Here is a 16,482-nt window from a genome sequence, read left to right as displayed (position 1 = left end):
CTTGTCATTATTCCCTCAACAATATAGTATAACAAATATTTACATAGTATTTACATTTTGTTAGGCATTATAAGTAACCTAGAGATGATTTAAAGTATACAGGAGGATTGCATAGGCTATATGCAAACATTATACCATTTTACATAAGGGACTTGAGCATCCGCAGATTTTGCTCTGGGGGGAGGCTTCCTGGAAGCCTACAGAGACTGAGGGACAGCTGTACTCCTTTCCTTATCTTCTCTTTTCACCTTTAGGTTATGCCTTTGATGCCTCTGCTTAGTCCCATGTCAGCCATCCCTCCAGCAAGGTCACAGAAGCTGAATCTTAGTCTCACAGACTGGGTCACCTAGTCCAAATCTACATGCCACACAGAATCCTTTCTTAGGGCGATGAAGTTCTGTGGAAAAGACCATTCAGCCATATTGATTCCCAGATCCAGAGGCTCCCTGCCTCTGGCTGACATTACATGGGCGGTGAAAAATGGAAAGAAATGTGAATTAAAAAGTCAGGGGGCCCACATCCAATTCTTGATCCCACTCTTCTCAGAAGTGTGACCTTCAACTATCGACATCACAAGACTAATCTTAATTAGTCTCCCTAATCTGTAAATGGAAATGATAATTACATCCTAGTTGGAAAGATTAATTTGTGAATGAATTGAGGTAATAAATTTAAAGATCCTTCACTTAATCTTCAATAAAGATTAAGTGAAACTTTCACTCTTTAGCATTCCTTAAACATCCCCATCACCTTATCCCTTCTATAGTCTCTTTTAATTCCACCGCTCACAATTTATACTGAGCGCTACCCTTTAATTCCTTAAGGCCGCTGCACAGGCTGTTCTCTCTACCTGTAATACTCTCCATCCTTGCCTACCCCTTATGCTTCTATGTCACTAGCTCCTGCTCACACTTCATGTCTTTACTGGTTGCCTACAATACATGCCTGGCATTTTACTAGGCACAGGGGATGTGATGAAAAAGCTGAACGTAACTCCACCTTGGAGGGGCTCATATTCTAGTGAGAATGGCAAATGCTAAACCTCCTCTCCCCCAAACAAAAATATTCATTATAACTGTAATAAGTGCCACCAAGCAAAATTCACATAATTGAGGAGAGGGCCAAATCTAATCTAATGATTCAGATACGTGACACTTAAGCTGAGATGGGGGTAGATGGACCCATGTGGGAAAGGAAATCGCTGATATCAAGAGTACACAGAAATTGGAGAAGGCAGCGAGAACGATAATTCATAACCTTGTAGGCCATGTCAAAATATTTTTCTATTCAGTTAGAAGAGTTATGAAAGGCACTGAATATACTGACTGTGACCCTGGGGGTGGATGTGGTGGTCCACAGAGAGTCTAAATGCAGAAAAGAAGATACAAGACTAAGATCTATGGACCTTTACAGGACCTAACAAGGTAGGCTGAGTTGGAGGTGGGTGGTGAACCAGAAGAGCATGGTATCAAAGGAAAAAAGAAAAGCAAAAGTTTCGGAGAGAAAGGTGAACTCTGTAGAATGCTTGAAGATATTAAACAAGTTTATGATAAAAAAAGGTCATTGGATTTAATGACAATGCAGGTCACATATGTTTATGGAGATAAAATGTTCTAGTCACTTGGTGGTAGCAGGAGACAGAGTGGAGTAAGTCGAGGAATGAGTAGACAGTAAAGAAATGAAGTCAGCCACTGAAGACCGTCTTTGAAAGGATGTTCATTAAGAAGAGATAGGGTATCAAAAGATAAAATGTTTTTTTTTCTTTGTTTTAAAAATAAAAATAACCTTATGAGTACATTTAAATGATAGTAAAAAAAAATCTAAAGGAGAGCCTAGAAATATACAATATAGGGAGATAATTGATATGGAAAGTTTTTTAAGAATTTAGGAGGGTATAGGAAACAGTGCATTTGAAGGGTTAATTTTAGAGAGGAGAAAGGGCACCTCCTACATTATGTCAGAAGGGAAGGAGAAGAGTATTCGTAGAGAAGCATGCGGATTTAAAATTGTTATGGAGGGAAGTGGTATAGGGAGGGAAGTGGTATACTATTTTCCCTGTGAATGAGGAGACAAAGTCATCCGCTGAGAGAGCTGGGAAGGACAGGGTGTCAGGAGTTTAATGATGATGAAGAAGAAAGTAAATTGACTGAAGAAGTCTAGTAGGATTACTGGGAAGAACCCAGCTGATGGTGGTGACTGATGATATATTGGTGTCAAATATTCTCAACTGTGTGCTTTTCTCTAGCTGATTGTATGCTTTAACACAGGAGATGATGGAGCGCTGCCCTCATCCCGGTAGGTGTCTGGGCAACTGAAGGACAGAAAGGCAAGGGAGATCAGGAGGTGTTGATAACAGTAATTAAAATATGAAGTATGGCCTCCACTGTGGTGTCTTAGTTCATTTGGGCTGCTATAACAAAATACCACTTATTGGGTGGCTTATAAATAACAGAAATGTATTTCTTACAGTTCAGGAGGCCGGGAAGTCCAAGATCAAGTGATCAAAAGATTTGGTATCTGGTGAGGGTCTACTTCCTCATAGACAGCCTTCTTCTCATCGTAACCTTACATAGCAGAGGTGGTGAAAGGTCTCACTGGGGTCTTTCTTTTTTTTTATAAGTGCACAAATATAATTCATGAGGGCACAGCTCAAGGGCCCCATCTGTTAACACCATCGCCTTGGGGTTTAGGATTTCAACATAAATTTCGAGGGAATAAACATGCAGTCCATTGTAAATGGTTAGAGAGATGACTAAAGAAAAGATATAACTGATGGATGGAGATAGAGTAGTGATACCAAGGAACTGGAAGTCCCATTGAGTTAAAGGACATGCATGGTAGGAGTGGGAGATCAATACAACTGACAGGATAAAAAAATATGGTCAGAGAGTGGGATGTTGAAATTAATGGTTTTTGATGGGACATCAAGCGGGAACAGAGTCCAAAGTGTGATCTGGGATTGAGTGGCTGAGGTAGAATGAAAGGAAGTTCGCTGGAGATGAGCGGGTTAAGAGATGAAAGAAGTGTTGGAAAGGGCATCCAGGAGGACTTGAGCTCATCTATTGTGATGACGAGAGCACAGATTGAGAGAGAACTCCAAATCAACAGCTTAAACACTTAGAGAATCAGTTTCAACTGAGGCAAGAAGTTAAAATCTGTATTGTATTTGAATTTATCTTTTGTGGGAATGGTTGAATTTAATGGACATAAAGCAAGATGAATTTAGTCTTGACAAAATCTTTGGATAGAAGGTAGGCATTTACCATAATTCCATAGCCTGGAAGGAGGTTCTAGAGAGTGCAGAGAAAAAAGGTAACTTTTCTTCTCTTGCCATCTTAGTAGCATCTATAGCTGCTACTAAGGTCAAGCATGGCAACAGGTGGCGGCAGGGAGGAAGCGGGACTTGAAGAGAAGTTTTTCAGCCAGAAGAGTGAGCTCCACATGGGGAGCTGGGAATCTTGAGTATGAGGGCACGATTGGTATGATTAATTACTGGGACTAGGATCTTGAACAGTCACCTCACTTTCTCTAGGTAGCCTTTACTGACCCGCTGGACTGACTTAGAAGCCCCTATGCTATGCTCTTACAGCATCTGAAATATCTCAACACCTATCAAGCTACAGGGTCATTTCTTGCTAAACCGCATCTCTCCACTGCTAGTCTGTAAGCTCCATGAGGGCAGGAAACATGCCTGTCTTGTTACCATGCCATGCTCAGCATGTTCCGCAGTGTCTGCACCATAGTAAAATCTCCATATACACTAATAGGACGGATGAGTGTGCTTTGTGAACTGTAAAAAACTCTGTGATATTGAGGGCAGGCTGGGTGGCACGGGGGAATGGAGAGAATTAAGACCCTCCAAGTACCTTTCCCTTCGGAGGCCCTTGACTTTAGAAACCTCTCACCCCAGGAGCAGCTGGAGTGACAGAAACATGTTCTGAGGACCTAATATCAGTTCCAGATGTTTGCAGTCATGTCGGTTTGTAGCTCACCCTGTAAAACATATTTCCTTCACCAACCCCCTCCACTCTGGAGTGCTGAGGGAGTGGGGCCCAGTCTCCAATGACATCACCTCCCTCAAGCTGGTCCAGCACAGGCAGACAGCAGGCGGGTGAGGGCCCCTCTAGCTTCTCAGACAAAAAGTATGGCTCAGCCATGGCCCGTGCTGCTCAAAGAGCTATGAGTAATTTCCACAGGCTTTCATAAACAGCTCCAATTTAATTGCTCCTTCATAGTGGCTGCTGCCACCATCCTCTTAGCTACTGGGGGCAGTGGGGTCTTACTGACCCTGACCTTGAGTTATTCCCCACACAAATTCACCTTCACAACTGCTCTCTTTTACTTGATGAGGTCTTCAGTCTAAGGTCTCAGATGGGATGATGTGCATGCCGTTGCGGGGTGGGGGTCTTTCCAGTGGTAGATTAGACTTAATGAAAATGGGGAGGGAGATGCTATAAAATGGGGTTTGGGGTGGACAGAGATGTCTTCTGACAGTTCTTGACATTATTCTTGACCCAGATCTAGATGACTCTAGATGAGCAGCTTATACATGAGCCATCTCAAAGAGACAAAGACAAAAGATGAACTGAGACACAGGCAGAAGGTGATATGGAGTGAGAAAGAGAACAGACAAGAGAGGAAGATATATAGTGGAGACGAAGAGAGAGAAAGAAGGAGGTGGTAGTGGAGGCGGTCAGGAAAGGATAGAGAAGGGAAGAAACAGAGACGAGAGTTGAGAGTTGGCAGGAGAGAAGCCTGGTGCTGATCCTCTGGGGAGCAGCCCATCAGGCTCCCAGATGCCAGGACAGAAAGGGGCACTGACCAGCTCCAGATGTTGCTGCCTTTCGTGAGGAGGTGTGGGGGGATGGTGGTGAGGGCCTGCTGCCTCTGTGGGTGAGGGCCAACAGAGCCAGCTGGCCGTCCAGCCCTGAACCAAACAAGCTGAAGCTTGGAATCCCATGGCGAGAGACAGAAGACTCTGATTTTTAAAAAGTGAAAAAAAATCTAGCAGATGATCAAAGAAAATGCAGGGCAGTGTGATGGGAGGTTATGGTGTGAGGTGAGACCCTTCCCCTTTCTGTCTTCACCCTTCTGATCCTTACAATGAGAGACTTGAACTCAATGTTCATGGTCCTTCTACTCTGAACTTCGAGGCTTCTCAGAAGCCAGTATATATGAAAGCAGTGATGGCAAAGAAGCAAGGAGTCTGAAAGGGTATATTCCATGAGGTCAACGCCCGCCAGCTGCCACCAGATACTAGAGACCCCATCCTGCCCAGATACACAGAGGTCCTAAATCCCCTATTTTCATCTGCCTCTCAGTTTATTTTCAACCAAAGCAAACCACATCAGAGGTAATAGAGACCAGTGGAAAGATGTTTGGACTTGGCGGGTGGAGCAGGTAAAGAAACCAGGGCCCCTCTTCTAGCTCCGACTCTACCATTAAGTCATGATGTGTGTAATCTCTGAAGGAGTCCTGCCTCCCCCCTGCCCCCCGCTTTCCTCAGCCTTTTCTCCATAGGTTGAAGGAGAATCTGGAGTCATTAAATCTGCTTGTGCTCAGCCCTCTTCTTATTCCCAGCCCCTTGCATCTACCCCTGCCCAAGAGGCTGAAACCCATGCCAATTGCTCTGATGAGGCCACGCAGGAGAAGCAGACGTCTGTTTTTAATACTGATGACAGATTAGCATGTGGGGAATTCAGCCATCCCCCAAAACAAGCCTTGTTTCTGCTCAAAACAACTGGAACAGGAGGCTACTTATGCTTGGATTTCCCAAGAGTCCCAGAACCGACAGAGCAATGGCTTCTCTGAAGGAGACAAAGAGGGCGCCAAACCCCGCGGTTGGGGGCAAGAGAAGGAGACAGGGAGAGAGTGAGCATTTCAACAGCTAGTTCAAAAGGGTGTCGAACAGATGGCAGTCATAAAGTGTGTGCGTGTGTGCGTGTGTGTAAGAAAGAGAGAGAAAGAACGTGTGTATGCACATATATCTGTGCACACGCACGCGTGAGCTCACGAATAAATAAACAGTTCCAGCACTGGATTCAGCTGCCAGCAAAAATCCAGAGAGATCAAAGGAAAAAGCCCATATTTCCCTATTCGGGCCTCACCTGGCCAAATGTGTGAGTAATCCTAACTCTCTCTCCAAAACAAGTCTTAAACCCTGTTTTGTTATTTTCTTTCTAGCATTTAATTTTCTTTTTCATTGTTTTAATTCATGGAAATGAGCATTTAATTTTCCATTTCACTTTTTAATTCATGGAAATGAGAAGCAATTAAAATTTATTAGTAATTACTATGTGCTGAAAACTGTGCTACATTTGACCCTCAAAGTAGCTTGTGAAGTAGGTATTATTTTCCCCTTTCCACAGATAGGGAAATTGAGGCCCAGAAAAGGTGTTGGCTGGCCCTAGAGTCCTCAGTGAGATGTGGTGGAAACTGAAAACAGAAACCAGGTTTTCCAAAGTCTATAGTCCTTCATTAGGCTTCTATCATCTAAGAAAAAAACTCAAGAATGTGAGCTGAAATCTTCAAATGTGGTCCAAGTTCAGATAATTGAAACATCATAAAGGTGGCACAGAGGCAAAGAAATGAGGTTTCTACTTCATATATCTGCCCCAAATCATCTGCAGCACCAATTGATCATGACACATTTTAGAAGGCCTACTATGTACTCAGCTAGTCTCTACATAAGACCCCATAAGACTGCATGGCACTCAAGGAATTAACATCAGAGTTGAAAAGTTAAGACATGCATATGCCTACCCATACACAATTCAATCCAGTGAACACTGAACATCTATAAATGTCAGGCACTGTGGGAGGATCTCAAATTATAGACACAGAGTCATTGTTTTGTTTCTTTAAAGACAACTGTCCATTGAAATATTTAATAATTGGATAGTTGGAAGAATTAAAGTCAATCACATGAGGAAGGATTAGAAGAACCTGTAAAGATGGAGGTAGATATGTCATCACCTTCAAACTTTTAAATGACAGCGGGAAGAAGGGGTAATATCTGTGTGAAGTGAACCCAGGCCATGTAACTAAAAAGGAACACGTTTTACCTGTATCAGTACAGAGGAACTCTTGGATCAGAGTACTGGTTCTTGTACAATGAAGAGAAAGAATCCTGGATTTTCATTTCTGGGCTAGACAGAGAAACGGGGACTAGAGTTATTTACCCTACCACCTAAAACATTAAGAATTTTTTAAAATGTGCATAAATCAAGTTTTCAAGCTGAAAACCAGGCAACAAAGGACAGAGATCCTGAATGACTGAAAACAAATTATGTGAGCCTAAAATTTCCTCAGATTATTGTCGTTAGAGTGTTTCCAGGTCACTGTGCAGGAAGGATGCCTGGCAGATTCCCTAAACTGAGAAGACAGAGTTCTCAGTCCAGGGAGACCAAAATGACTGAAGTTTATAGGGTAGAGTAATGGAGAGGAGAGAGCTGTAGGGAGAGAAAATTGAAGAGATCTGTGGAGGGTCTCCTTCCAATATTCAGCAAAGTACTGATTGATGGATGTATGTGAGGAACCTACCTACCCAAGAGGATTAGATGGAACAGTGCCCAGTGTTTATATAGGGGCCAAAAGAAGTGCCTGTTTCTACCAGTTTCACTGGAAACTCTCATAATTCATGGGCCATTGTATAGAGCACATAGAAGTGTCTTGCCTCAGCAGTAGGGAATAATTAGCCCTAGACTAAACACTGCTCTGGTTCTACCTAACATCTTAAAAGCAAGACTCAAAAGAATTAAACTGTTTCCAAGTAACTGTGTCCCAGAACAAAGTTCAAAAATCTTTATAGGAATACAAAAATATCCAGCACCCAACGAGGCAAAAATCACAATGTTTGGCATTGAATGAAAAATTACCTGGCATGTAAAGAAACAGGCACATGCAACCTATAATGAGGAGAGACCGACCCAGAACTGATACAGATGTTAGAAATTGCAAATAAAGACATTAACACAATTATTATAACTCTATTTCATATGTTGAAAAACTTGTGACATGCAATACATTAACAACATGCAAACTGAACTCAAGATGAAAATTACAATGCTTGAATTTTAAAAACAATAGAATTGACCTTGCAGAAAGTATTGAAGATATATCACTAACAGCTATCCAAAATGAAACAAAGAGAGAAAAAGGAATTTTTAAAAATCAAAAAGGCATGAGTGAGATGAAGGTCATCTTCAAATATCCACGTATATATGTAGTTGGAGTTACTGAAGGAGAAGAGGGGACAAAAATTTTTTTAAAAAAATATTTAAAAATATAATGGCTTCAAATTTTCCAAATGTGATGAAACTATAAACTCATAGATCCAAGAAGCTCAATGAACCTCAGTCACAATAAACTATAAAATTGCTCAAAACCATTAATGAGAAAACCCTAGAAGCAACCAGATAGAAAATGGCATGTATATACAGGGGAGCAAAGCTAGGAATAAAGGCATATTTCTCACTGGCAGCAATGCAAACGACACAGAGGAGCAACATCGTTACATTACTTTTTTAAAATCTGTCAATTTAGAATTCTGTACCCACAATAATATTTTACAAAAGCAGAAATAATTAATCGCTAACAGACTTGAAATATAGAAAGTAGTAAAAGAGATCCTTTAGGCAGAAAGACAATGAAACCAGATGAAAATATGGATGCATGCAAAAGAATGAAGCACACCAAAAATAGTAACTATCAGTAAATATATAAAATTATTTTTCTTATTATTTAAATATATTTAAAAATATTTTACTATTTAAGGAAAAACAATAACAATGAATTATTAAACATATATATGAGTAAAATGTATAACAACACAGCATAAAGGCTTAGAAGGGAAAAATAAAAACATACTATTAAAAGGATCCTATACTGTATATGAAGTTGTATAATAGCACTTGAATATACATTGTGATCTGTTAAGTATGCATATGTACACTCTAAAGTAACCACTAAAATAACAAGAGAGTTATAGCTAGTACATCAGCAAATGGGATAAATGGAATTATGAAAACACTCAATCCAAAAGATTAAAAAAAGAGAAGGGAACAAAGAAAGATGGACAGTAGACAACAAAAGCAAGACAATCAACTTAAACCTACCACAACAATATCACATTAAATATAAATGCTCTAGGCTTCCCCAATTTAATGGTGATGATATCAGATTAAATTTAAAAAGAAAAATAAAAAACCCAACTATATGCTGTCTACAAGAAACCCATTTTCAATATAAAGTCATAAATAATAAAAATGTAAAGGAATGGAAATGGTAGACTAACACTAATCAGAAGGAAGCTGGAGTAGTTATGTTAATATCAGACAAAGTGTATTTTAGAGCAAACAATATCACAGGAATACAGGTGACCATTTCAGAATGATAAAAGGACCGATTCATCAGTCCTTTTATCATATAACTATTCTAAGTGTTTATGCATTTAATATAACTATATCCTTATAGTTATATTATGCATTTAATATAACTATATCCTTATAACTATTAAATAGTTATAAGGATATAACTATTCTAAGTGTTTATGCATTTAATAACAGAGTTTCATGGGCCATTGTATAGAGCACATAGAAGTGTGAATCACATGAAGTAAAAACTGATAGAACTACAAGGAGGAATAGATAAGTCCACAATTATAGTCAGAGGTTTTAATATCACTCTCTCAATTACTGATACAATAAGACAAAAAAAAAAGAAGAAAGGTTTTGAAGACTTAAATAAACAATGCAATCAACCAATTTGATCTAATTGACATTTATACAACACCTTATCCATAAATAGAAGAATGCATATTATTTTAAAGTTGACACTGAACACAATTATAGACCATATTCTGGTCCAATAAATTTAAAATGATTAAACTCATAAAGAGTATGTCTTCTGACATAGCAGAATCAAATTAAACATCAATAACAGAAAAGATATCTGAAAAATCCTCAAATATTTAGAAACTAAGTAAACACAGGTCAAAAAAGAAGAAAAAAGAAAAATTAGAAAATATTTTGAATAAAGATGAAAATACAATCTATTAGTCTGTAGTAAGCCATAAAAGCAATGGTTGGAGGGAATGTTTATATTAAACCTCAGATCAATAACCTCAGCTACCACCTTAAAAATTCAGAAAAAAAGAGGAGCAAACCAAACCATAAGTACACCAAAGAAAGAAAATAACAAAGATCAGAATAGAAAATAGCAAAAATAGATAAAACCAAAGCTGATTCTTTGAGAATATAAATAAGTTTCATAATCCTTTAGCCATTTCGGTCAGAAAGAGATAAGACAAATTACCAATGTCAAGAATGAGAGTGATATCACTATAAATTCCATAATCGATAATAGAATGTCACGAATAACCTTTTGCCAATAAATTTTATGACTTAGATGAAGCTGACAAATTCCTTAAACCCACAAACTACAAAGATCACTCGAGAAGCAATAGATACCCAAATAGCCCTATATCTACTAAAAAATTCAATTAGTAGTTAAAACTTTCTTATAAGAAAAGCTCCAAAACCAGATTACGAATGGTCCCCAGTTTAAGAGGGTTTGACTTATAATTTTTCAACTTTACAATGGTGTGAAAACGACATTCATAATAAATTACATGAGATGGTCAACATTTTATTATAAATAGGCTTTGTGTTAGATGATTCTGCCCAACCGAAGGCTAACGTAAGTGTTCTGAGCACCTTTAATATGAGTTGGGATAAATTATGATATTCAGTAGGTTAGGTGGATTAAATGCATTTTCTACTTAGGATATTTTCAACTTATGATCCGTCATATGTTGAGGAGCATCTGTACTTCAGTGATGAATTCCACCAAATAATTAAAGAAGAAACATTACTAATTATAACCAAACTCTTTCAGAAAACTGAAAAGGAGGCTATATTTTGCAGTTCATTTTGTGAGGCCAGAAATATTCTAATAGCAAAACATACAAAAAGCATTATGAGAAAACTACAGAACAAAATCTCTCACAAATATAGATGCAAAAATTCTGAACAGAATTTTAACACACCAACTCCAACAATATATGAAAAAGATAACGCACCATGACTATGTGGGATTTACTTATTTCAGGAATGCAAAGTTGCTTCACCATTTGAAAATCCATCAATGTTATTTACCATATTAACAAACTAAGAAATATAAACCGTACAATCATTTCAACAGACACAGAAAATTCAATAAACATTTCTAATTAAAACAAAACAAAAACCTCTCAGCAAACTAGCATGCGGTCTTTCACCGTTAAGCCTGATGTTACATAAAGAATGAGTACTGTGCTCGGAGTATGACAGAGCTGGTTGGGAATCTTGGCTCTGCCATGTCCTGGTTGTGAGAATTTGGAAAAGTCACATACTTCTGTGGGATTCATTTATTTGATCATAAAACCAGGTTGGTAATCATTCAGAGGGTGACATTAGCAAAATGGCGGCGTAGGAATTGCTAGAATTCATAAGCCCACACACACTGTGCCCCAGAAAAATCAATTTGAACCACTATCTATGCCCCCCAAAATACCTCACGCAAACTAAGGTTTCTAGGTGAAGGGTTATAGCAACTGGGTAAAGTGCAAAGATAAAAGATTGGCTGAGAACTGGAAAGACAGATTCACATGATTCCCGTGACCCCTCCCCCAAGCCCGGCCGCCCAGTGCAGAGAGAGAAAGCCTCTCTGTAGAAGGAGAGAAAAGTGAACACCGAACTTCGCCGCAGATTCCGGAGCAGCCCCACCCTGGCACAAGGTCAGCTCCCATGGCTGTAGGTGGCTTCCCCATGGTGCAGGTTCCTGCAGACCCAGGCCCCTGGCTCACTCCAGCGGTTGCTGGCTCTAGGGGCCCAGGAGCTCTTGAAGCTCCAGTAGCTTCTACAGTGCCAGGCTCCCAGTAGGCTCCCACAAACCCAGGCTTCTAACCTACTCTGCTTCTACCAGCTCCCACGGCCCCAGGTGGCTCCTGTGGCCCAGTCTCCCAAGTAGTCTCCCTAAACCCAAGCCCCTGACACCCCAGTACCAGGCCTGCTCCCATGGTCCCAGCCTCAAGGCTGACTCCCAGGGACCCAGGATCCCAGCCTGCCCTAGGGCCGGAGATGCCCCAGCAGGCCCAGTCTCCAGGATGTCATAGCTTCTCGGCTGTGCCAGCCATTTAGAAGAACTCAGAGGGTCCTGAGTTACGACCAAATGCAGCACTCTTAAAAGCCGCTCTTCCCCTCTTCTCTGGCATGCCTGAATCATTTCCAAATGCCTCTTCCCCAGCACTGAAGATGACTATCTCAGTACATCTCATTAGAAAAGGCAATTCCTTGAATTTCTTTATCTCAGTCCCAGAGATAATGTATTTACAAAAAAGGTCAAATCTTCTTCTAAATTAACTAACCCTTTAACATATGACTTTGAGGATCCAACTCAGAGAATCAGAACTTCTCCCCAACTAAAATTTGCTACCTTTCCCTGCTGAAAATCATACAAAAAAAGCACACAGGAGAGGATGCCAAGTGACAATCATGAAATGATGAAACCTCCCAATGCCTTCCCAGGTCAGATGACACCAGGTCTCCAAAGGCAGGAAAAAATCTCTTTCTCACCTTTGTCACACTATCCCAACATCAGGGGAAGTCACGGGCTTTCTCCTCACCTGTGTAGAGGTCCGTATCTGTGTATTCATCCACTTTCTTGTGCTGCAGAATATAGTCGGAGACCTTGGTCCCAATGGCCGGCTGAACGTCCACCCACTCCAAAGAGACCACGGTGCTGGAGGGCTCCACGGCTGGGGACAGCCGTAGCCTGGAGGAGTGACAGGGAGAGTTGTTTGCCGGGCAGCATTGGTTGGGCCCCAAAAACCTCTGCATAAAGTAGATCAATATGGAATCGAGAAAATTAATCCAAGCACACAATATGCGCTCACGGAAAGTTGATTAGCCTTCCATTTACGTAAGCTATATTTCCAATGATGCCTCCTTGTCAATTCAATTGACAGTGCCTTCAAACACAGTAGCTTTCGACTTCTCTGCCATTCTTTTCAATCACCCAATATATCAGTTAATTCTTTAATATCCTTAAATTAATACTCCCTCATAATCCTGAGGCCGGAATCCTGAGGAACCCTTTTATAAGGCAAAAAAAATCTATCTATCTATCTATCATCTAATCTATCTATCTATCTATCTATCTATCTATCTATCTAGATATCTATCTATCTATCTAGATATCTATCTATCTATCTATCTAGATATATATATCTCAAAAGGATTGAAGGTTAGAACTGGAAGAGTCCTTAGAGAGAGGGGAGTGCAGTCTCCCCATTCGAGAGACGGGGAAAGTAAGACCCGGAAAAGGGAAATGATTTGTACAAAGTCACACAGCTAGCTGAGGACAGAACCGTGATGGGAGCTTTGCTTGTCCCTGGCCCAGTCTCTTTCTCTTTCCAGCACGCCACGCTGTCTCTTTAAGGACCATCTCACAATGTGATTCTTCTCTCCCCACAAAGGAGTGTTAGGGGACTCTGGTTTTCCAGTACTGGCTCCTGCCCAGCTCGCCTGTGTTCCCTACACCAGTCTCTTTATTACTCACACTCCTCCACTCAAGGTGACCTTTTACTGCCTCAAATGGTGGATTTCCTGCCCCAGAGCTTTCACACGTGTTCTTCCTTTCCCTGAAACATGCTCGTTGCTTGATTAACTCCTACTCTAACCTAGGGCTCTTCCCAGAGGCGTCCCTGACTGTCTCCCTCCCCTCCAACTAAAGCATCCCCACATCGTTTCCTCCATTAGCACCTCTTTGTTTTTCTTTCATGTTTTTATTATTTTTCAAAATCTGTATCCTATTTTCCTGTTTTTGCTTTGATATCTGTCCCCTTCGCTAAATGGTCAGCTCCCTAAGTGCAGAGACTGTGCCTGTCTTATTCATTGATGAATTCCCCAGTGTCTGACACATAGCAGGTGTTCAAAAATTATTTGTTGAATGAATGAATAAAATGGAGTTTCTTAGAGAAAGTTCTACACTTCCTTTATCTCAGTAGCCCCCGTGTCCAACACAGGAACTGACAAAGCAGTGGTCAGTGCCCAGTAAACCTTTGCTAAATGGATGAGTGAAGGAAATAATGATGGGCCAAGTGACATCATTAAAATAGCACACACTGAAATAGCAGTCTCTATCCCTGGACCAGCGTCTGTTCTGCCAAAGCTCCCTGCTTTCTCAAAGAAGGAGTCAGGCCCCAGAGACCTCAGGGGTCCGAGGAGACACCCTGGGCACAGGAGCAGGTTAGGGCCTGGACTGCAATGACTGGAGTGTGAGTCCATGGGAAGGGGCGGCCAGAGGAGGAGGGGCCATACATACGTACACTGGCTGCGGGAGGGGGCTGCAGTTGGGGAGCCCACTGGCATCGAAGGCGCTGAGGTCACACCTGCACCAGTCATCGATCACATCCCCTTTCCCTGAACACCAGTAGGAGCTCATCAGTGCACTCCTGAAGGCCTGGAACAAAGGAAGACAGAAGAAATGCTGACGATCATGGTGGAGAGACTGACAGTGAAGATTCCAATGGCCATGACGGCGGCCGATCAAAGCTTCCGAGCAACCGTCCTCAGCACAGGACACCCCCCTCGTGCCCAAATCCCTAGGGCTCCACCACCAGGTTCCCCCGTTCTGAGCCATTCTCTAACCCGGCAGCTGGCATGATCGATCGCTGAGACAGGATAGTAACAGCATCCACTGAGAACCTCCTCTGGGCCTGGCACTGTACCTGCATGAACTGATTTCATCTTCACCACCCCACACAAAAGATATAATGATGATAATTAACAATAGAAATGCATCATTATAATTATCGTAATTATTATTTCTCATTCCACAAATTGGAAAACTGAGGCACAGAAGAGGTAAGTAACTTGCCTGAGGTTCAAAGCTAGTAGGTGAAGGAGCGGGGACCTGATCAAGGCAGTCTGCCTCCAGACTCTGCCTTGCTACACTGCTTTGTGAAGAAGTCTGACCTCACTTCCCTGGTTAGAAACTCCCTACTGCCCTCAGGATAAAGTCGAAACTCTTCACTCTAGCTCCTGATCCCCTTCCCAGGTTCATCGCTCACCACTCCTGACTTTCCTTTGCATGCTATCATCCACCTCCCTGCAACCACTAACATTTCCACCAACACTGAATTCCTGCTTACATAAAGTGTGCTCTAAATCAAGAAACAGCAAATTGCTTCTGTAAAGGGCCAGACAGTAACTATTCTGGGCTTTGTGGCTAGGTAGTCTCTGCCGCAATTACTTAACTCTGCCTTTGTAGTATGAAAGCAACATAAGCGATACCTTAAATAAATGGGTATGGTTGTGTTCTAATAGGACTTTATTTACAAAGACAGGCAGCAGGCTAAATTTGGCCTGAGCATCATAGTTTGCTGACCTTTGCCCTAAATGATGATCAGTGTTCCATCTAATTGCAATGTGGTCAGGTTTTTCGTTTTTCCTAATACTGTTTCCTCTCTGCTAGAATATCCTCTCACCCCCTTCCCTTGTCCTCCAATTCACTCGTTTGGTGTCAAATGAAACATGCCTTTCTCTGGAAACCCTACCTTGACTTTCTTCAGCCTGGGATCACGCTCCTCTCCTGGACACCGTTACACACTAGACCACTCTACCATCACATGCCCGGGCCTGTCTCACCCAACACCAAGGGAGTGGGGCATGCCTTGTTTAATAGAAGTGTTCTCATGGGATGGAGTGCAGTTATTCAGTCAACATTCACTGAATAAATGAACGGGCAGCGAAACGCTGATACACAGTAGGCTTAGGCAGGGATGTGCTTCGTGCTTTAGTCACTCCATTTACACTGATGTTCCAAGGTATTGGAGATTCCGAATGTTTGACAGTTTTCTTTTTTTTAAACTTAGGGCTTCCAGAGAATGTTGGTCTTTTACACCTTTGCCAGGTAACAGACTCTATGTGTTTTCTTTTGCTTTCTTTCTTTCGACTTTCTGTGAACTTTTTAAATAAAAGCTTTACACTGCCTCTAACCAAGGAACTCTGATTATCAAGGTACCACTTCTCCATTCTGTATGGTTTCACAGACTCAGATAGAGCATTTGTATAAGGCAGGTCTGGGGGTCCGCCTCCTTAGGTACCCAGAACACAGATCTAGAAGGACAAGGCGTGCACAAGAATCCTACCGTGTAGGCCTCCATCATATTTCTCCCAGTGCTTCTGAAAAGGAGGCTCTAATTATTCCTGTCGTATGTTCTTACCCACATCCTTTTCTAGGGTATGAACAAATGATCTAAATTATCCTGCATTGAGAGCAGTGACCCCCAAAAATAACAAATTATGATGAAAGGCAACAGATTAAGCACCTAATTACAGAGTATAAGGTACTTCGAGGGCATTAAAAAATGTCATCCCCACAACAGCACTGAGATATAGATATTATGATCCTTATTTATAGGTGAGTGAACTAGGAATC

The 16,482-nt window shown here is 41.3% G+C and overlaps 1 protein-coding gene across 6 annotated transcripts in view; it reads right to left on the bottom strand.

Moving 5' to 3' along the window:
* ASTN2 (astrotactin 2) overlaps positions 1–16,482 on the bottom strand; it is a 791,570-nt gene that overhangs the window by 127,460 nt on the left and 647,628 nt on the right. For all 6 annotated transcript variants that reach the window (XM_039866760.1, XM_039866761.1, XM_039866762.1 and 3 more), the window contains 2 exons: positions 14,369–14,502; positions 12,665–12,813 (listed from right to left, as the gene is read on the bottom strand). In XM_039866760.1, coding sequence (XP_039722694.1) covers positions 12,665–12,813; positions 14,369–14,502 — 283 coding nt within the window. The remainder of the gene's footprint in view (positions 1–12,664; positions 12,814–14,368; positions 14,503–16,482) is intronic.

The sequence above is a fragment of the Pteropus medius genome, unplaced genomic scaffold (assembly GCF_902729225.1).
Source record: "Pteropus medius unplaced genomic scaffold, Ma_sr-lr_union100, whole genome shotgun sequence".
In the NCBI taxonomy this organism is placed as follows: domain Eukaryota; kingdom Metazoa; phylum Chordata; class Mammalia; order Chiroptera; family Pteropodidae; genus Pteropus; species Pteropus medius.
This window is presented reverse-complemented; position numbering and strand designations above follow the sequence as displayed.